Consider the following 21,979-nt stretch of genomic DNA (forward strand, 5'->3'; position numbering starts at 1 on the left):
AACGTGAGCGCACAGTTACCATTTCAGGGTAAACTCATTGCACTTGTCATCCGGTAAGTAGCACAAGCACTCTAAAACAGCGGCTTTAAAAGTTCCTCCGTCACTAAGCATTATTTAAACTGTAGTGAAAACCACTCGCTCATCCAATTTCGAAGAAAAAGGATAAATAAGAGTGTTAGAGCTAACTTCCTTAAATCATTGACTACTAGGTATTTTGCGAAGATTTGCGGATCAAAAAACATCACCTCACTCATTTCTCACAAACCAGGTGGAATGTTTGTAAAGAAAGCTCACAGCAAATACTGTAACTAACTTGTACAACCCTTAAACTCCCCTCTACTCGACAACTGCCTCCCGAGTGATTTTGTCACTGCTGTTGATGAGTTTATTTTATTCATATAATTTAAAGTTCAAACCTTTTCTCTAAGAAAGCTATTGCATTCCTGTTCCACGTTGTAGTTGATGATTCTGGAAACTTCCTCTTGCCAAATTTTCAGACCATAAATGTTGATGTAATCTTGAATATATTCAAAAGAACGCCGGAATCCGTCCATTCTTCCCCCAAGTTCTCTTAGCCTCAAGCCGAGTTCTGATTGCTGTCGGAATACACACAATGTATTGAATCTTGAACTTTAGAGCAGTTTTCAATTTAACATCGAACTAGGTCAAGCTTGTTTATGTTTTGCCCTAGTATGTATATTCTCCAAACTATTCTCGACACATTTCCTGTGTTAGTGACAGAGAGAATTTGTCTTGAAATCAAAAGCTTCTTAAATTGATGACCATTTCCTACATTATCATGAACTGGACGTGTGATTCTGGGGAGGAACTAAAACGAGAAATCAAATGCTAGTCAGTCACTTTACCTTAGCCTTTGGATTAAACGTGAGAACAATGTGTAGGGCAGACGCCACCTGTCTGACCAACTCTTTCCTAATTCCATCTTCTAAAAGTTGTTTAGGGTCGATCTGAAAATATTCATAAAATGCTGCATTTAACATCTATAAGAACGCCACGGGGCTCTTCATGAAAGGCCCCCCTGCCTGACACGAGGGGAAGGTGAGATTATGAAATTGTTTCAGAATGGCTGGGTGGTAAACTTGTGACGGTTATACATACAAAATGATTTTATACTACTTATGAAATGAATCGTAGAGCAATTTTCAATGGAGTGTCGAAGTAATCCTAGTTTGCGTTGGTTTTGCTTTACTTAGCCGTCTCTGATTGGACCAATTAACGCGCACCACGCGCCAATCGCGACATGATCATTTGAATTTTCCCGCCATTTCAAGAAAAGCCGGTTGCCGGCGGTCTACTGTTGATATAAGACTCCTCACCGTCGTCTGTTGAGCCTGCGAGCAGGCTCTCGTGTCTCCTTGTAATACTCCTCTGCTCTGATTAGCCATTGCCGGCGACTACCTTGTTTTTTTTTGCTGTCCGAGGCTGAGCCCGAGCTTTGAGTGTGCTTTTTCAAAGAGACGGTGCAAGAAAATAAAAACGAAACCGTTGTGTTTATCGAATGAAAATTTGAGATTGTGACTTCGAGATACTTAACTTCTACTTCGATTCTACTGCCACGGAGGCATTCCCGAAAGTACTATAATCAACTGAAAAGCGCTCGATGCAGCTATTCACACCAGGACTTACCTTTATAATTCCGACCAAAGTTGTCTTCATCATCAAAATCCCTTCCGTAAACACGGAAATGGCATGTGTCAACTTCGCTATCTGCAAAATCACACATACGTGCAATTAAAATGTTTCACTGAAAGAAGAGAAGGGATGGCAAAACGAAAAAGATGCATATGTTTAGTGATTCCTTCTGGTAAAGTCTTACATAAACTTTGTCTCATACCTGGTATCTTTCATCCAGTTGTGCATATTCTCTCAACTTATCTTTTTCCAACCTGGTTGGAACCTGCCACAGCGTCAAAATTAGTTGACACATCATGATTGGAGAGTTCTTTTTATGTGACGAACAACAGTCATGCTTCTAGCACACTCCATCTCATTAACAGACCCCCTCCCCCATTCAATGTTGGCTAAGAGTTCGTGGAATCACGATACAACACTGTTTTTTTTTTGAGGGGGGGGAAGGGGCGAAATGGTTAACTTATGGGGGAGGAAGGGGCGAAATGGTTAACTTAACGAGGACAAAGAGATAAAACTGAAGTACTACGGGGTTGAACAGACCAATATGTCAACAATTTTGTCGCCAATTGTGGTCAAACACAGCATTAGAGGCATATGAATCAGCGTATTACAATGTAAGTAACTGATTTGTATACAGCGGGTAACTGTCTGACGTTTTTTACGCTAGGTCACTACATTTAAAACATGCTTTGTCAAAACCAAACAGATGAAGCCATAAATTATGTTTCTATTCAGGTGTTAATCACTAAGTATTGATATACTTTTATGAAAGGTTTTTTCAAGTTTTCATTCAAAATAAGAGCATTAGGACCCAAAATGGCTGATGTAGAGGAGCTCAAACACGGCTAGACTAAAAGAGGCAACGTTTAACTTACACTATCCACCACCCCAGATAATTTACATATTCTACCACTACAGAATGCGGCAATACTGTGAATCGAGAATACTTTGATCTGGTGAAAATTGTGATGAGTATAAACATTTTGTTCAAGTCGCGTAGAGTTATTTTATAATAAGTTATTTACTTAAGGATGAAGTTACGTCTTTCTTACTAATAACTTGAACAAAATGATAGAAAAAATCTGTACGAATCTTATTTTATAGACCAACCTCCTTCACGCTACTGATCTGGAGTTGGATGATCCTCGCAAGAAGGCCAAACATTGTCTCAGGAATAATCTGTAAAACCTGTACATACAAAGATTGTTTATTACTGGAAGTTTTGTACAACATCTGGCTGTCGCTCTACTAACTTCCAACAAAACACAGAATGAAATTGCAAATAAAGAAGTGCACAGCATTGAGTGTAATAGATGGGTAACGGCAAATACCAGATACATCCACTACCCATAAAGAGAGTTTTGCTTAAAAATTCCTGGAATTTACACATAACACGAGGTGTAATATACCCATGCTTCTGTGTTCTTTTCACCATTATTAGTAGCATAAAAGGGACTTGGAACCTTTTGCATTTAAGGGGATGCCATGGTATTTTATGTAAACCCTTTTTTGTCAAGGTCATCGCATACACGTCAAAACCCCCTTAACTATGCCACTACGCCCTGGCGTTGGGACCAAATCAGCTGAGTCCTGCAACATGTAACCAGCTAGCCATGAGGCTATCAAATCTAAACACAAGTTAATAATTGTTCTTGAAAGAAAAAGCTATACTGAACTGAGAAAATAAAGAGGCATTAAATGAGATCCTACAGTTTCTTAGAGGTTCTTTAGCATAATTACCTTTCTCACATAAGCCACCAATTCACCAGAGTAGTATTGGGACACACTAACCAAATCAGGACTGTTAGCCTGGCCAATACGCACAAGAGGCAAATCCATAGCTGACGCCATCTATAAATAGATCCTACAAGTTAGTCAACTCTTTCTTTTTTTGTACTTTATTTCAACATTCTGTTAACACAGTTCAGTATGATGTACTGTCTACAGTTTACAATCAAGGAGCCCGCAAGTCACCTCACCCAAAGTCATGTTGCCCAGAACCAGAGTTATGTCCCTGAAATTTTAGTCACATCACCCCCCCCCCCCCCGCCGCCCCCGAAAAAAAGTCAAGTTGCCAAAGAAATAAACATAAGCACATAATCTACCTTTTACAATGCATATATTACAATAACCAGTACATATCTTGGAAAAAATATTCTAATATAAAATTAACTTACAACAGACTAATTTCAAACTGAAACACACCACACTAAGCCACTATCAAGTTCTACAAGTTAATTAGTCAACTATTGCAGAGATAAGCATTTTTGACACAAGTGTGTAATGATAAACAGTGTTGTGTTACCTTGAGGAAAGTTGCTCTTAATTTCTGAACCAAAGAAGGGTTACTCTTAATTCCTTGTTGCATAAATCCAGAATAGCTGTATACAAATGGTAACATTCATTAATGTAAATAATATCAATAACATTCTATTTAAGAATTTAATCAAAACTAACTTAAAGTGTCTCTTGAGATAATTTTCTTAATGGTTGATAAGAAGTGAGAGCTACAAATTAACTATACTCACTAATAAAAATAGAAAAAATTAAAAACATTTCATCCTTTTACCTCTATGAGTGATAAACATCTAATTTCTCCCAACAGGATCATTGTTGATTCAAACACTAAGGTCACGAGACTAAAGGAAATTATCCCAAACTCAAGAATCTTTTGATTGTTAGACAAATTCTCCTTGCAATGTAATTACCATAAGAAATGTATAGAGAACAGCACGGAGAACTTGCTTACTGGTGTTTGGGTGTAAAAGAATTCATGTGCTAAGTTTATTTCCTTTAGCACTGAATGAGTCTACATCAAAAGGAGTGGAGAGGGAGAGTTAGCAGCTGAGTGACATACTGTACTACATATGAAAAGTAGAAGTCTGATGGCGTTACCTATCAATGATGTTCCAAGCATAAGATAAGTCAGCTACTAACTGAATGGTGATCAAAACCTGCAAAAGCAGAGAGAGATTATTATAAATAGTTCTTTACGATCTGATTAAATAATTCATTATCATCTGATGTACTTGACTAGAGGCCAGGAGGCCAGCCACACACCTCTTCTTTGATATTGATTGTCCTGATCATCTGATGTAAGAATTGCCTTGTTTCCAGGAGAAACTGTCGTACTTGAAGGTTGCTTTCCAGCTGATGAAATTCTTGAACCTAAAGGAGTAAAAGGGGTTACTCACTAGCTTATTTGAGGCTGGCTAATCCTACAAACAAGGTGGCTGTTTATTTGAGGTGGGCACCTAGTTGAATAACTAACGTACATGAATGCCAGGAAATACAAGGATGTGATCGAAATGGTACCCCAAGGTTCTTATTTAAGAAATCTGGGGTGCCCAGCCCTAACAAACCTTTATAAAAATGAAGTTAAACAAATCACCTAAACACAACACTTGGTAATCTAAGGCACCCAGGCTTTGCAAGACCACAGCCCTGAAATAGTCTTGGTGCATGCACCTGAATTGGCTCAACATGCACATCTTGACCTTGAACTCCCAACATCTGATTACTAAATAAATTCTCCCTTCTAGCTGCTAGACAAATCCTTGTAAATCAATTACAAGAATTTGGTGTTTGATCAAGATAACAACTTCTTCCTGATAAGTTTGAGTATTCTCATTACCTGTCTGCTGGATGATGTATGGATATTATAGGGGGAAGTTACATGTTTATCACTTCTGGAAGTTAAATAGGTTAAGCACAATATTTGTTATCAATGCAGCAATGATGGCAAACCTCTTCTAGTGCTTGGATAAGCTGCACCATCTTGCGTCCAGCTGAGGTAGAGTCCTCATAGTTTAATGAGGAAATCTGATTGGACATCTCTTTGAACCAAGCTTGGAGGTTTTCTAATAGACAAGAAAAAATGTGAATGCTACTTTCTTGAGAATTTTAAAACATGTCATACTGCAGGTTGCATGTGTAGCAGACATAATTATGTCATAGTTCACACCATTTCAAAATCATAAAAACTCCCTGAATTATTATGTCACTTTCCAGGACATTTTTAATGTAAAAAAGACTTGTGATGTTGACATTTTCCCTTCACTTTTCTAAAAATAATCATTTTCAGTAGTTTTCTATGGCTTTACACAACCCTCACTAACGCCACACCACTTTTGAGCCTTGGACATGATAATGTAAGATTTTATGACTTTCCAAGTTTTGTTATATGCTGTAAAAACCTTGTGGTCGGTATAAATTGTACAGATGAATTTATTCCACATACAGATCTTAACCTTTTAACTCCCATGAGTGACTATCATCTCTCTTATTTCTCTTTACAATATCACCCCTTAATAATAATAATAATAATAATTTTTTTCATAATAATAATTAATATGAAAAAAACATTATTACCACTATTATTATTATTATTATTATTAAGGGGTAATCAAGCTCTATGTTCACAGGAATAAAGGAAATGATCACCAAATAAAGAAGCTCTTAATTGTTGACAAATTCTCCTTGTCAGCACTTTAAGAAATGTATAGAGAACAGTATGGAGAATATGCATACTGATGTTAGGATGTAAAGGGATAACAGTTCATGTCTATATACTGGTCAAATGCCTGTCTGTTGTCAATCACGGCTGGAGTACTATATCTTATTAACCAAGTGCGAGGGCCATACTGGGAGAATATCGGCCCGAGGTCTTGACAGTACGGACCTTGCTGCACTCGGTCCGTACAATAAAGACTGAGGGCCGATATTCTTCCAGTACAGTCCCGAGCAAGCTTGGTTAATAAGAGATTTATTATATGACTGAAGTTCAAAGGGACACAAGTGCAGTACCATTCGGGACCATTTGGGACAGTGCCCAGTCCAATACTGGAGAATATTGGACCGGCAATAGAGCATTTTGATTGGTTGATTTTAGTTATTGGCCCTCTGACTGCCCGGGTCGTGTAATAAATGTTACTATACAATGTACCATTTTTTTTAATTCTTGTCAGTGGTTTGGTGCCAGAAAATACTTCAGAAAGCTCATCCATTCTCTCAACTCCTTCTGTTTTGTGTTTTTCCCATTGAGACTGCTTCTGTGCCAACATCTGCTTGAACATCTGATGTAATGTTAAAAATAAATATTAAATAATTGTATTTATGTTTCACGGTTCACATTTTTTAATTAAAAGTAGTTCAATTTCCATTTTTCTTTGTCTTCTAATCACTGTGTAATCAGAAACAAAAGAAAACAAAAATTAAGCTGCTACTGAAAAATTTTCTATAATGGAATAATCTGAGGCACAACATTATGTGTAATATATTTGATCAATAAATAAGAGATACTGTAACCAAAACTGTAATAATGATAACTAAATAACCAAATGAAAATCTAGCATATGTAAATCAAATTTTGTAAAAATTGATGTCCTCATTAGGGGTCACTTCTACGTCAGTATTTGAACCAATAAAAGTTAACTTCTGACTATCTGAGGGAAAGATATATAATAAATAAAAAAATAGTTGTTTCTTTAAATCAAGATGGTGATTACAAACCTCCTTCAGCTTAAGTTCAAACTGAGCAGTATTCAACAGCAGGTCAAAGACAGCTTTTGGGTCATACCCTGATGCAGTTACCATCTCTCTTAGAGCTCGGCATCTCTTGTTCATTTCAAATACTGTCAAATAATTTCAACTGGTTAACATGATTCTCTGTACTTCAGAGGAAAATTGTACTTGTGCCATTTTTAAAATGTGTGGTTTCCTTTGAGTGCCATAAAACCAAACTCAAAGCTTGTCAATCAAGCAATCTCTACCAGTCAGGATAGCTGACTTGTTAGTAACAAGGTTTTGGTCACTTTCAAATGTCCATCTCTAAGAACTAGCTAAAAAGTAAATTTTAGAAGTAGGTGACTTGTATAATAGATGAACAATATATTAGGAAACTCCTAATATATTATTCATAGCATTCTTTTTCCCAGACTGACAGACTGACTGCCAGGGAAAATAACTTGAGGAAAAATTGTGGAGGTAAACTCCCTAAGGAAATGTAAAACAGGCTTTGGTGGTTTTGTTATGGCAGTTGGCCATCGTTTGTAGGGTACTACATTATCACTCTTTGTACCCTTGAATCATGTCATGCACTCAGGTTTTATAAGAACATGGCATTCTGCAGTCATATCAAGAGGAGGATTAAGCATGTTTTTTGGCTGAAAAAGTTCCAGTTTTCTTGCTTAGTTTAGAGAGAGAGAGAGAGAGAGAGAGAGAGAGAGAGAGAGAGAGAGAGAGAGAGAGAGAGAGTAGAGGCCGATGAGCACTCATTTAACAAAGAAAGTGCCCCATTTACAATTACTTCTCTGGAAGTTGACCATTCCTCTCACCTTCACAGTTATGAAGCATGAGCCATCTGAGAGTCACATTACAGTCTCTAATGCAGTTCATGAGTTTTGGGATGTGATCCAATGCATATTCCTCAACAAGAAATCCTTCTTTGAGATAATTCAACACCTACCATTAACGATAAAAAATTTATTTTAAAATCTGTTGTGCAGTGAAAAAAATGGTGAAAATCACTTAAGCATAGACTAAGCTTTTTACTTATTCAAGTAGATATAATTTATGGATATACTTACTTTTATTAGACCTGCACAATGTCAATTTTTTTTTTTGATTGAGTGTTTAATATCAGAAAGATCAATTAACTTCAAGTACTTTAAATCACTTCAATCTCACATGTGGCTTGAAAAAAATAGGTAAAAGAAAAAGAAAAACAAACAAAAAAAAACAAACAATCTTGATAATAAAAAATGAAAGAAAATGGCTGCCCATCCTGTTTACAAAAAATCTCCTTGAGCAGATGATGTTGTCAACCAGCAAAATGCCTGTAGCTTGATATGAACATTCAGGTTGAGATTCAGGTTGTATTTTAAATTTCCCACATGCGTGACCAGTGTAAATTAAGTGCCAACAAGCCACTGAACAAACATTTACCTCTGCATTCAGGGTTCTAACTTTGGTATTGTATCTGGTTGCCTGCAACGAAAGTTGACAGTAAACATAAAAGGCACCTCACAACATTACTAAGACTAGGCAGACACCTATAACCAAAACAGATCTGCACTGGGAAAAATTAAGAGAGTCTATGAGAGTAAAGGGTTACCTCAGAAAGAAATCAGAGATTTTAACCCCTAATAAGGTAAGGTAGGTAACACCTGCTTATAACAGGGTTCGTGCAGGAATTTCAGAGTTAAATTTAAGGACTTTTTAAGGAGTATTAAAAGACTTAAATTTGACTTTTAAGGAGTCATTTTTGTTATGAAAAAAGCATTTGTTTGCAATAATGGCGGCACATTTTTTCCCAAGGCGCTCTTGAACCAGATAACTTTCTATATTTTTTCTCTTTTATTGTTTCCAATATATTTTTTCACATTCAATTCATATTTAATTAAGTAAACAATTCGATGAGTTTTTGAGGATTTGTTTACAATTTGTTATTATTAAGAGCTTTCAAGCACCCTTAAATTTGCAAAATATATTCAAGTAGTTTTCAAGGAGTTTAAGGAGTAGCACGAACCCTGTTATAAGCCAAGTGGCCCATTGGGCGGGCATTTAAATCCGGCTTCTATAGCATGAAGCAACTGGGAATATTTCTACTCCCCCTGGATGGGATGCTAGTCAATCACAGGGTTACCCCCAGCATTAAATTTGCCGGTACTCATCTATTTTCCTGGGTAAAGAGCTCTAGGGACTGTGAGAGTAAAGCACCTCGCCCAAGAATGCAACACAGTGTCCCCAGCCAGGGCTCAAACCTGGACCACCAAATCCGGAGTCCACATATACATAATATAAATACTGTAAAAAAACAGATGTCTTACCAATGGTTTGACATTATTGAGATCAAGTGTATTGTTGAGAGCTGTTTTAGCAGCTTTGTAAGGATCCCAAGCTTCTACCAAATTGACAACAATTCCCATGTAGATGCTGATCACCTAAAATGTAAAATAATTTATCAGACAGACAAACACAATATACGTATTAAAGAAATATAAAAATATTTTCAAGGAAATAAACCTCATTAACAAAGTAAATAAATACATAGATGAATAGATGGATATATGACTATAGGGAAGAAACTGTACACCCATTGGATGGCAGTTAATCAAGAGCGACAGAGCCAATATCAGAGCAATGGTTGCTTCTGACAATGAGACTTTAATTACCAGTCCACGTAAAATAGTTTAATGATCAACTGTTGCCCTACATGTCAATTACTGCATTTTATGCCACTTTATAATTTCTGTGCTATGATCTTACCCAATTATCAGGGAAATGTTTGTCCACAATCTCTCTCATTTTAGCCTGCTGGTTCTGTAGAATATCTGGTGCAAAAAACAACATGACATACAACATGGAAGCTTGGGTAGCAAGGGCTGTGCTGCGATGTTCTGGCAAGGGATAAGCTGAGATCTAAAATATTATGAAAAGAAAATATCATGATCAAGATAAAGTCTCCATTATAAAAAAAGATGATATGGCACCCTTAATCCCCTAACAAACCTGATTGTAGACATCGTCAGACCGCAGACGACCAATCAGCATATCCACAAATGACTGGGGGACAGAGATTCGCCTTAAAAGAAAGAAGGTACAAAAGTTGGGAATTATTTTTACAAGAGACAACTAGAGTGCCGGATTGTGTTGTGCAGGAGGTCGAGGGTTCAAGCCCCGGCCGGACCAATAGTCATGGTCTTAAAATAAGTGAGGAGAATTTGCTACCTTTCTATAATCAAGAAATGGATAGATATTCTAGTCTTTTCGGATAAGGACAAATAAAACGTAGGCCCTGCCTCCTGCAGGGTTAGGGGTAGGAGACGTTAATTTCCCACGCACGAGATTACTGTGTGGTGGATGTCCTCCCCTGGGTGGGATGGGTGGGTGTTGGCCCTGAAAAGCCCCTATGGGGAGTGGCCAATTAACCTATGTATGTATGCATGTATGCATGCATGTATGTATGTATGTATGTATGTATGTATGTATGTATGTATGTATGTATGTATGTATGTATGTATGCATGAAAACCTGTCAATTTCTTGCATTGCAAATAAACATTGAGATCATGCATACAAGCCAATTCCTCAATTCCGCTAAACAAATCTTGGTTCCAGTAGTTCAGAAGCTTGACAACTTGTGTACTAGACTATTAATAATAAAAAAGGATCATATTTTCAGTCCATGTTTAAGTGTTTGATTTGATTTTACTCTGACTTATTTTGTATTTTTACACATTTTTGCATCTTTTGGAAGTTATTCAATGCACCTTGAGAACTGTTTTGAAGTTCCTAGAAAAAGTCGTCAAACTTTCAGAAGTTGCTGAAATATTTTTGCCTTTAATATGGGTTAAATGCTATTGGATTGTGTATTTGAAGTAACATGCATTAGATTTAAAAATGCAATTAGTCTTGAAACAGATTAGGTATGAGGAAACTGAGAGTTCATGAATAATATTTACCTAAAATAATCCTCTGGATATTTCAAGGGTCTCTTTGCTCCTGGAGTATTGGAAAATCCAGTACTTCTTAGAAGTTTACACACATCATCAAGATTTGAGTCTACATCTGCTCTAGCAGCACTGAAATGATGAAAATCAGTACAAAAGACACAATTATTTCACATCATGCTGCTAATCTCTCATGGAGCTATTATAATAATTATACATTCGTCAGGTGCATGTATACTAAGTTAAACTTTATTAACTGCAGAAAGTAAAGCCTGAAAAAATGAATTTTCTTGAGCCTGTATACCAGTTTAGCACTACAATAAAATGAGCCTCAAAACAATATCTTAGGAAAGAGGCAAGTTTTAGTGAGTTGCATTAAATTTTACCTCCCTCCCAAAAATTAATGTGGCTTTGTAAATTAAGCAGTTTAGTCTGCAGCAGTACCCAACCAGTTTATGGAAAGTGCACAGTTGAGGATGGTAATGCTGAACACGAGTAAGGTTTTCTTACCAGTATCTGTGATAAGACACCAACATTCTCTCTCTAATGTCTCCCTCGAACTTCATGTCAATTACTAACAGCATAATACCGTAAAGGTATAGACTTTCACACTTTGAAACAAAAAGGAAGAATGTTAGTATGTTTTAATCATTGTGAAAATACTGTTAGTAACAATAATGCTAATGCTGGGATACCTGCTGAAAAATGAAAAGTGAAGGAGAAATGCAAAACTGGACCAAAGGCTTTATGGGTATGTACGAGATTGGCCCACGTAAAAAAGTGGGCGTTGCAGTGCATCAGTGATCACAGACAAACCAACACAACTTCAGCTGGAAACCAAGCCTATCAGTAGGACACTGCAATGCTTCTATTATTCTTTTCCCATTACCGTACTTTTCACTTTAAATTTCTCAGTGGCTTACTCATAAAAATAAGTATGAAAACAGAGGTAAAATTATTACTAATGGAGGTCCAGTTGACAACCTAGATTATTTTGGTTAAATCAATACACTCCAAGAGAGAATTACAAGGTATTTAGATTCTCACCATGAGTTGTTTACCATCTTCATTAATAAGTACACTCTCTAGTGTTTGTTGTATAAAAACTCCTTCTTCAAGATCTACAAGATATCTAGAGATTAAAATAATCACATTTTTCATAAAATTATTAAAATAATCACATTTTTCATAAAATTATTAAAATAATCACATTTTTCATAAAATTATACCATTGTGGGTAATCCTCCAAAATGCACGATTACAGAAAAATTATAGCTATAGGCCTACCATGGAGAGATTTGGAATCACATCACATTAATTTTATCATCATTTTGATTCCCTAATTCTATAAAATTAGTTTAATTAGAGCATGATTCTGTTTTAAAGTGAATTTCAACAAAAATAGTTTGACTTGTGCTCCTCTCTATTCCAAATGATTTATTACAGTAACATTCTACGTAAAATAAATGGTAACATACCATGTTATGCTCTTTTTATTTTTTATTTAAGGAATGGAACAAGATTCCATTAGAATGAATGAATGAATTCCTTATTAATATTGCGCCTTTTCTATACAATATTCAAAGGTGCAGTACCCCCCATCAATTTAATAGACACTACACAAAGATAGACCATAACACCGGGCACTACGTGCCCTACTCTTTTCGAACAGTGTGTGGGTTCTTTAACGTCCCACAATTTTTTTTATCACCTACAAGGGCTTGTGAGATGGGACCTCCATTTATCGTCCCTATCCGAGAAGACTAGAAAGTCTAACCATTTGCAGATATTATTACAAAGGCAGCACTTTCTTCTCAGCTATTTAAAGACCCTGAGTGTCGGTCCGGCAAGATTTTAACTCACAACCTCCTGCACAACAGTCCGGCGCTCTACCAATTGAGCTAACCAGGAGGCGGTTAGAAGTCATGAACTGTGAAACTGTTTGTGGTTCTAAAAATGCTATCTTACACTTTTTAGTCAGAAAACTGAGACTTAGCAAAATTTAATTACTAACTTGAGACTTGGTAAAATTTAATTACTAACTTTAATGTAATCATTCTTATTAATTTTTATTTATTCTTTTTAAGTTCTATTATTAAGACAGGAATTGCCTGAAAATCCCACATGGATGAGGTGACCTTCTGTATAAGGACCATTATTATTACCATTATCATTATTATTAATGTAATAATTAATGATATGTTCTGAAAATTAATTGTATAAAGATAACTGCCTTCAGATATTACTTTAATAGGTACAGTTTATAAAAATGTAAGCTGTTACAACACCTGAAAGTGGAATTCTTATGATGAGTTTACTGCTAATTAACCTGTATTAATCAATTGGTTCATGCAGTCCTTATGAATAATTATTGTAAGATAATTCTGCATGCAGTACAAGATTTACACAGAGATAGTTAAGTGTATCACTGAGTAAGTTTGGTTTTCATTTAGTTAAGTTTGGTCCTTTAAAAAATTGTATGGTAAAGTAGCACGAGGAAACATATAAGCTATCTCTTAACTCATTGTTTTATGAAAATTTCAGTCCTTTAATATACAATCATGTTCAAAGCAAAAATAGACATATCTTGCTATCTTAGATTGGTTTTTATTTGTGTGATTTACAAGCAGCCTGACCTGTTTAGATCGGTGATGTACTTGTGGACACTTTCAAAGGCTTTGTAGAACCTAGTCAGGATTTCTATGTGATTTTCTCTGAATTCTTCATCAAGATCTTGAAGTTCCTTAATATACAAGAGACATATAAGACCTTCCATCTAGAAATCTATAATCTACAAATCTACAAACACATTTTGGTGTGTAAACAGTTCCATATGTTGACATGAGCACAACATAAACACACCACTGCTAATTTATGGTTATCAGTTAAAAAAAAGAGTCAATATTGCCAATCCTGCAACAACCAAATCTTGATTTTACAATGAACCTCAAAAATACCCTCAAAAACTAAATTCTGCAACACTTGGATCAACATATTTTCGTGCGAAAAAAAAATTTAACCCTGAAAAATCCAGCAGACACTCTTTAAGCTACAATATCCCTCACACAAAATTGCTTGATGGAATTTCAAAACCAAACAAGACATCAAACATACTCATGACTGACAGACCTCAGCCCCATTCCAAATGGTCCTTTTCTTTCAATTCAGGTCCTTATGCTTTAAGTATTTCCATCTGACTTGAAACTTTGTTTGCACGCGTACGGAATGGTGCTGTGGGGAGGAGGGGAGGGGGAGGGGGAGGGGGGACAAGTGTTTGTATACTTACAAATGGAATTACAATTCTTGTCGATTTTTCACTACAATTTTCTAAATGAAGATAACCTATAAATTAAAAAGCTACGCGCTCATTGATCCTTGCTTTCTTTTCCTACATATATATTTTTTTCTTTCGTCTCCATATATTTCCGGTTTCGAAGCAATAAATTATTAAATTATCTGTAGAGGGGGTTGGCACGTAATATATACACAGAACGCTCTCTTTCAGAGAAAATAACGCAGAAATGATAACAGGACGATAAGGACACACAAAAACGATCCCTGCCAACAACCACAAAAGCGAAAGTCAGCTGTTTTCTCGGCTTACCGCCTTCGAGTCAATTCTATTCTCGTAGTAATCAGGTCCTTTGAAATAGGAGAAGTCTGCTAAGATCTCGCCATACTTGTCACGATCCTCTTTGGTTTCTTGCTTAAATACTGGAGGTATGAAGTCAGAAAGGCGCAAAAGCTCGGCAACAATGGCATTTCCACGGCTAACGAGCTTTAAAACAGTTTGCCCACAAGCGTTGTTTTCTGCGAGGAAATCCACCATCTTGAATTGCTGTCATCATGTGACCGAGGCCTAAACATTTTTCCCATAATACGTTAGGAAGAGCTAATTTGAAAAATGGCGGCCGCGGTAAAAGACCGACTTTCCCACTTCAGATCGAAATTGGAGGTACGCAGTCCTAAATAAAGTTTCTTGGCTCGAAAACTAATATTTTTATGAAGAAATATTTGATTCGCAGCTTTTTTTTACCGAAAGAAAGTTTTATTTCATTTGTTTAAGTGGAACTTTCATCTTTCGGAAAATTAATGTGATCTTTGCTGTTTTGGTCTCGTTTTTCAGGAGCTTGACTGCCCATATCTAGGTGGTGTTGAGGAGTCGTGGATAGAGGAACTGTTGTTTAAACCTGGGGAACCAAGGTTGAGACTTTTACAGTGGGCTGTTGGAAAGTATGGCTGCAATTCGTTTTATTATTTTGACCTGACACACAGTGTGCATTTACCGTTTGAACTGTTCGTACGTTCGACAAATTGGGCCATTCCATTTAATATCTGCACCCCCCACCCCCATTGAAGGCCTGAGATTTCTTTGGGGAAGGGGGGTCAATGCTATATTTTTTCTTAGGGGGGTCGAACCATATTTCTGAGAGCGGTCGCCATAAAGTACCCTTGACAGAAATTCTCACGAGTAATTTCTGAAGGGGGTTCAATTGGTTTGCTTGATAGCTACATAAAATTCTGAAGGGGTTAATTTCAGGCAATTCTGAAGGGGGTTAAAAAATTTATTTTCTGGAGGGGTGTTACAGGAAAGCCTTCAATAGGGGGGTGCAGATTTTAAATGGAATGGCCCATTATTGCAACCACGGTGAAATTTCTGCACAGCCCCATATGTTCTTCATTATGCAGACTGTTTGTGGATTAAAAAATAATAACAATAATAAAAATGAAGAACACAATAGAATGCATATGGGCTTTTTTTTTTAATCGTATGAGGCTGTGTGGAAATCTTACCATGACCACTAATATGGAGATTATAATTATTGTAGTAGTGTTCACACAGTACAAGCTTACTGATGTAAGTCTGCGTCATTGGGTATGCTCCAGTCATTTATCAGGGAAGAAGATCAAAGCCTGAATCTTTCTTCATCATGTACATACCATGATGTAGAACATTCCATGATGTAGAACATTCCATGCCTTTATGCCACAAAATATTGAAACTCAAGCCTACTGTTAGGCCTTTGTTGAATGTGCACTGAAGGCACCCTAAATTTAAGAAAGGTTTACTGGATGAAGGAAGAGTAGTTGCAATTGAGAAAGGTATTCTTATTTTTTTTTAGGAAGAGAATTACATGTACATGTAATCTATTTATCCCTTTTCTCCCTTATTATAATTATCTTGTGAAATATGTGCATAAAAAGTGGTTATTAGCTATGCTAATTTGCATCCTGATAAATATCCACCTTTATTTACTCCCACTTTGGCTACTAATTGTCAATCTTTTTATTGTATGATTACATATTTACAGCTGTTCATTTGTGTGCACGTTGTGGTATTAAATGATTTTTTGTTGGAATGATTTCAAATAAGTTGGATGTAATTCATGATTTTTTCAATTCCCTTTGGACTCATAAGTCAGAGTGACCAGCATCTAATTTCTCCCTACAAAATCACTCCTGAATCAAATGTTAAGTTCACAAGAACAACTGAAATGATCACCAACTAACAAAGGTCTTGATTGTGAAACAAATTCTCCTTGTCAGCACCTTAGGAAATGTGTAGAGAACAGTATGGAGAATATGCTTCCTGATGTTAGGGTGTAAAGGGTGAAAGGACTTTGATAGTGTACGTGGTAGAAAGAGGAAAAAAATTAAAACCAGCTTGAAATCTTTTTTACTAAAAATTTCTTTTAACCAAATGCACATTTAGAGTGTTCATGAGACTCTGTATGTTAATTTTGTGATGTCACTTTGCATTTGTAGATTTGATCCAGTCATATACAATATGTTGGAGAACCAGCAAAGCAAGGCTTTGGGCAGAAATGACTCCAGAATTCAAAGTAAAGCTCTACGTATAACTTAATGGTTCTCTTATCCACATAATGTACTAATAACTGAAGTATCTTTTTTCAACACGAATGTAGTTGTTGTTTTTTTTTCAGATAACAAAAGCAAAAAATCAAAAACAAAAAATCAAAGACAAAAACTGGTACAAATGAGATAGAAATCTACCATTGCTACTGAAGCTATTTACTAGTGTCAGATAAGCCTATAATACAGGTGTCTTATTAGGGCAAGTTTGAGTTACAAGTTTGCAATCATTTATACAGCTGGTCATGTTTGATTTAGAGTTCGTGTGCATAATGGGGAAGGGGGTAGCAAAAGACACAAACAGAGTTTCCCAAAAGAACTACGATCTAGGGCAGGTATCCCCACCCCTCCCCTTTCCTTCCTTTTGACCATCACTCACCCTGTTGGTACCAATTTTTTCTTCCCAGCCTTCTGCTGCTGGGAAAATCAAAGATAGTAGCTGTAATTTTCACCAAGAAAATACTGAGCATTTACTTGCTAAAATTGCACCTGCTCTATAGGCAAGAGTTAGATCTTTTGCATTTACAGGTGGTGATAGAGAAGACTGATTGGCAAGACTTTCATTAATGATCCAATTAAATTGATTAACTTGAAAAAGCATACAAAGATATGTACTTTGTTTTTCCTTTGTAGAGCTGCTGTTTGCATGTCACCTTTTAGGACTCTGTAAAAGTGATGATATTGACCTTGTACAGGTAATTAAAAAAAGTTCCTCATTTATTTTCACATAGCAATGGTGCAAGTAACCAGTCAGTAATGAAAGGTTGGTACTGTGTGAGAAGAGGTGGGGGCCTCAGTTTTCTCAATTTTTTCCCACTGACATAGGGGTAATCAAAAGCATGAGAAAATATTTGACAAGAACTACATGTATTTCAAAGTGTGGTGTGTGTTTTTTTTATCTGTTGGCAAAAACAAAAGAGAAAATGTGTTCAAGAATATTACTTGCTGATGGAAAAAGTGGGAAAGGTCACAGTTGTTATGAGATTAGATAATGTACATGTTGTCTATTAGACCTCTCGGTAGATGCTAGAATTTTGATCTTCTGTTATTTGCTGTTCAATACAGGGTAACAAATCTAGAAACAAACAAGCAGTGTTCTGGGAAAATCTGTTAGATCTCATTGGTACAATTGAGTCATCAGGGCAGATAAGTCATTTTACCACCCCAGTGAGAACAGCCAGGTAGGTGTTTTCTTAACAGAATCTTGCATGCTTATTCGCCCTTAGACTTCCATGAGTAACCAAGACAGAATTTTGCCTTATATATCAATGCTATATCTATCAGAAAAGTGATGAGAATAAAGAAAACATGAATAAGGGAATCATTGGTTGATCCAGTACCATTTTATCCAAACTGAGATCAGAAGAATTGAATGGCAGACTGTAAGGAGATCGAATTTTACTAGACAGTGAGATTGTGGGAGTGAAAATAGAACCCAACCAAGCCCACATATATCATGATTGTAACATCTTTAAGCAAAGATGTGCTCTTAGCAGCTTTTTTTTGCGTTAAAAAAATTATCACTATTTCTTTTCTTAGTTTGCAGTCTGGAACTCCCTTTTCTTTAGAAGAGCAATTTAGAAGTGACTGCTACTTTTTTGATGGTTTATGTCGCCAAGAAGACCTTCAGAATGTCTTTAGGTCAAAAGTTCAGCTTTATCCTCCTGATTTAATGAAAACAACATCTGGACTTGAAAACAAAAAGTAGGTAGCATAAACATAGTGTATGTTAAAATATTGGGTTTGTAATTGCTGCTCAACTGTACATGTAGAATTTTGTGTCTCTGATGTAGCATTCTTCTGAGCTCTTTGAAGCTCTGACAAAGGGTTAATGCTTGAAACATCAGTTTTAGCAACTCTTAATGGTGGCCATTTGATTTAGAACCAGTTTATCTTTTTATCCCCCCCCCCCCCCCCCACCTATGCAGCATCACAGTTTCTTTGGAAATGCACCTCTTTGTTCATGTTGAAGGCCATTTGGATTCTCCCTTGAAAGTAAGCAAACCAAGGGCCTGTTTACATGGAGGTGGGGGACCCTAGGTAGGTGGGGGTAACCCACCTCTCCATATAATCTCTCATTTTTATTTGATCATGTTTACATGATAGGTGGGGTAACCTGCCTAGGCGAGTTGCCCGGTCTGCCAGGTAGGGTAACCCTGTCAGCCGGGGTTGCATTTTTGCCATGTAAAGGACTCAAGGTGGGGTAACCTGCCTAGCCGGGGTTGAGTTCGTGTTACATTTGCAAGCACGCAAAAGTGAGCCCCGGGACGCCACGGTTGTAAGTTTGCATGTAAACGCGGGCCATTTTTCGACCACGGCTAGACGGGTTACCTCACCTACCTGGGGTCCCCCACCTCCATATAAACAGGCTCTAACTGTTCCTTCACATGAAAATGAGACTTCATTTCAGATGGAAACATGAGGCACGTTTCTTATTAATGGCATAGCACACCTTACCTCTCTCTGATAACAAGGCTTAGTGCCCTAAGAGTAACTTGGAAATTGTGTACTGTTTGTCTTTGTTGCTCATCAAGGTGGTCTGTTAGAGTAGTGATCATAGCTGAGCTTTCTGTCCAGGCAGTAAAAGGATGATGATATTGAGGTGGTGTGAGGTATACACTTGTAGTCAACATTCAGATAACAAGCTCAAGATTTCCAGGGTGTGTTTGGTTGAGATGACAAGCCCTCATGAACCATCATGAATATAAATTTTTGTTCAAGACCTTTATAAGCAACCATTCAAAAAGGTTATTTGGTCTTTCCTAATGCATAATTCACATAGTGTATAATTAAAACTATTTTCATTCTTTTTTTTTTTAATAAATAATAGAATACCTGATGAAAAGCAGTTGATGTCAGTGACTGAAAAATTGCTGAGTGAACTGGAAGAACAGAGCAAACAGCTGGATGAGTTGAGAGAGAGTGTACGTCAAATTTCATGTACTGTTTTATCACCGGTAGTGTTTTCTTAGCACTGGCAATGTACTGTACTTGTATTTTTCTCTAACTTAGGAAAAATTAATCTATAGTTCTTGCATAATGATCAAACTGCTGCAAATTTAAATTGATTCAGGGGAAATGCCAAATACTAAATTCTTAGAGGTTAGTAAGTTTTACAGTTTGCTAAAAATTGATGAGTCGTTCTGAGAGAATTTGCATTTTTACCCTTAGGCTTCAAATACTAAATTCGTAGAAGTTAGTAAGTTTTACAGTTTGCTAAAAATTGATGAGTCGTTTTGAGAGAATTTGCATTTTTACCCTTTAGGCTTCTAATACTAAATTCTTAGAAGTTAGTAAGTTTTACAGTTTGCTAAAAATTGATAAGTCATTTTGAGAGAATTTGCCATTTTTGACCATTAGGCTCCATTGTGTGATGCAGATGCTATAACAGTTGAGAAAGTGAGTAAGACACTCTCTCTCTCACTCACAACTATGGCTCAAGTTGTGTCTGGATTTCTTCACTGCTTTGAGACTGAGATGAAGCCATGGAGTAAACGACCGGCACCTGTCTTGTCAGGTAAACTGTACAATTTCTGCTCGGCAAGTCTTGTGATTATAATTCACAAGTGTTTGTTGAGGGTAGGGATACGAGCACTTATTAAATCGCTCGCAGCGCCCGTGGGCTAACGTGGGCTACCCGAGCGGGAAAGATGGGCCCATCTTGCCCGTTCGGGATTGCCCGTGTTGATCCTGTTTGGATCAAATTCTCTGCTTGAATTTCTGCAGGTCAAAAACGTTTTAAAAAATTGTGATTAGATTCCTTTGAGGTAAAGAAGAACCCTCTAAAATTTGCCTCGCTCTCAAAGTGTGACTTCGTAGTTTAGTTGGTAGTAGGGCCCAACTATTGTCTAGGAAACAAGGGTTCCCAGATCATAGTTACCGGTAGCAGTAGTTTATCAAACCCCTTTTCATAGCAGATTTTTAACCTAACTCTAAGCACCAGGCTTCTAATCTTTACTAAATGACTTATAATTTCCTCTTGATCACAGAAGTTGGTCCAGCATTCAGCAGAGTTCATACACTTTTATCAAGATACACAGAGGTGAGATTAATTTAGATTAACTTTTGTTATACCTGTATGGCCCTATGGTAAAAGCTCAGAGCCAGGAACAAATTTATGATAGATCCCATCCTGCCGTGTGTCTTTTCAGTAATAGATCACAGATGATGTCAAAATGCGAAAGTGGCACACGAGGCCCAGCCGAGTGTGTCACTGATGTTCTTACCGCATTTTGAGGTCTTTTATTATCAATTACTTTACAAATCCACGGCTTCATAGGATCTACAATGTATTTGTTTTGTATGATAAAAAAGCAAAATTTTGTTAACGGGGACGTCATGTATGTGTCCGTCCAACAAGTCATAGGTAACATCCAATCAAAATGCGAGCATAGTTCTGCTTATCATGATTATTATTTCTTATTTTTTTTGTGATATTTTTAGCTGATCCAAAACTTAGGAACAATCAAGAGATCATACAGTGAAATATGCCATGACGGTAAAGATAAAATATTCACAAGACAAAAGGACGACACAGGTAAGACGCTGTTGGTAGAGGGCCCTCCTTAGATGAATTGCCAAAACGACGACGAGATGGTCAAATGCGAAACGGTAGAATGAAAACGAACGTTAACGCCTGTGGTATTCCTTCTCTTCTTCTCTTCATTCTGATTGTGTAATTTAGCCTACTTCACCTTTAAGCTGTTCAAAACCTTTGCCTTCTCGGTTAACCAGTTTGTAGTCATAATGCGGTTTTTTTGGCCGTTTCCTCGAATTGGAGACAACTTGTTCACTAGACTCCAGAGCGGGCGGTTACCGATCATAATTCAAAGCAAAAACACAGTTTGTGGCTAAGTGGTTTAAACGTATCACAGCGCCATTTCTTTCGGTGCTGATACATCACTGATGCAATGAACAGCGTAAACTCAGTACATTTCGAACGTAAGGCAGCGTCCTATGCTATTTGGTAACTTAATTACTTCGATAACCAATCAAAGATTG

The 21,979-nt window shown here is 36.8% G+C and overlaps 2 protein-coding genes across 3 annotated transcripts in view; one reads left to right on the forward strand and one right to left on the reverse strand.

The window, feature by feature from the left end:
- The window catches only part of LOC111330155 (WASH complex subunit 5), a 22,843-nt gene extending 7,910 nt beyond the window's left edge, over positions 1–14,933 (reverse strand). For both annotated transcript variants that reach the window (XM_022934965.2, XM_088742316.1), the window contains exons 1-22: positions 14,709–14,933; positions 13,741–13,847; positions 12,152–12,236; positions 11,615–11,715; positions 11,117–11,236; positions 10,165–10,237; positions 9,922–10,074; positions 9,483–9,596; positions 8,599–8,640; positions 7,989–8,115; positions 7,165–7,286; positions 6,599–6,728; positions 5,401–5,513; positions 4,714–4,821; positions 4,549–4,607; positions 3,959–4,034; positions 3,394–3,504; positions 2,764–2,841; positions 1,856–1,918; positions 1,648–1,728; positions 867–968; positions 417–596 (exon numbers count right to left, since the gene is read on the reverse strand). In XM_022934965.2, coding sequence (XP_022790700.2) covers positions 417–596; positions 867–968; positions 1,648–1,728; positions 1,856–1,918; positions 2,764–2,841; positions 3,394–3,504; positions 3,959–4,034; positions 4,549–4,607; positions 4,714–4,821; positions 5,401–5,513; positions 6,599–6,728; positions 7,165–7,286; positions 7,989–8,115; positions 8,599–8,640; positions 9,483–9,596; positions 9,922–10,074; positions 10,165–10,237; positions 11,117–11,236; positions 11,615–11,715; positions 12,152–12,236; positions 13,741–13,847; positions 14,709–14,933 — 2,370 coding nt within the window. The remainder of the gene's footprint in view (positions 1–416; positions 597–866; positions 969–1,647; positions 1,729–1,855; positions 1,919–2,763; positions 2,842–3,393; positions 3,505–3,958; positions 4,035–4,548; positions 4,608–4,713; positions 4,822–5,400; positions 5,514–6,598; positions 6,729–7,164; positions 7,287–7,988; positions 8,116–8,598; positions 8,641–9,482; positions 9,597–9,921; positions 10,075–10,164; positions 10,238–11,116; positions 11,237–11,614; positions 11,716–12,151; positions 12,237–13,740; positions 13,848–14,708) is intronic.
- LOC111330182 (HAUS augmin-like complex subunit 7) overlaps positions 14,912–21,979 on the forward strand; it is an 8,601-nt gene continuing 1,533 nt past the window's right edge. The window contains exons 1-10 of the mRNA XM_022935005.2: positions 14,912–15,059; positions 15,231–15,337; positions 16,871–16,947; positions 17,612–17,673; positions 18,044–18,159; positions 18,518–18,682; positions 19,809–19,902; positions 20,339–20,495; positions 20,968–21,020; positions 21,422–21,515. Coding sequence (XP_022790740.2) covers positions 15,009–15,059; positions 15,231–15,337; positions 16,871–16,947; positions 17,612–17,673; positions 18,044–18,159; positions 18,518–18,682; positions 19,809–19,902; positions 20,339–20,495; positions 20,968–21,020; positions 21,422–21,515 — 976 coding nt within the window. The 5' untranslated portion in view covers positions 14,912–15,008. The remainder of the gene's footprint in view (positions 15,060–15,230; positions 15,338–16,870; positions 16,948–17,611; positions 17,674–18,043; positions 18,160–18,517; positions 18,683–19,808; positions 19,903–20,338; positions 20,496–20,967; positions 21,021–21,421; positions 21,516–21,979) is intronic.

Source organism: Stylophora pistillata, chromosome 13, assembly GCF_964205215.1.
Source record: "Stylophora pistillata chromosome 13, jaStyPist1.2, whole genome shotgun sequence".
Classification (NCBI taxonomy): domain Eukaryota; kingdom Metazoa; phylum Cnidaria; class Anthozoa; order Scleractinia; family Pocilloporidae; genus Stylophora; species Stylophora pistillata.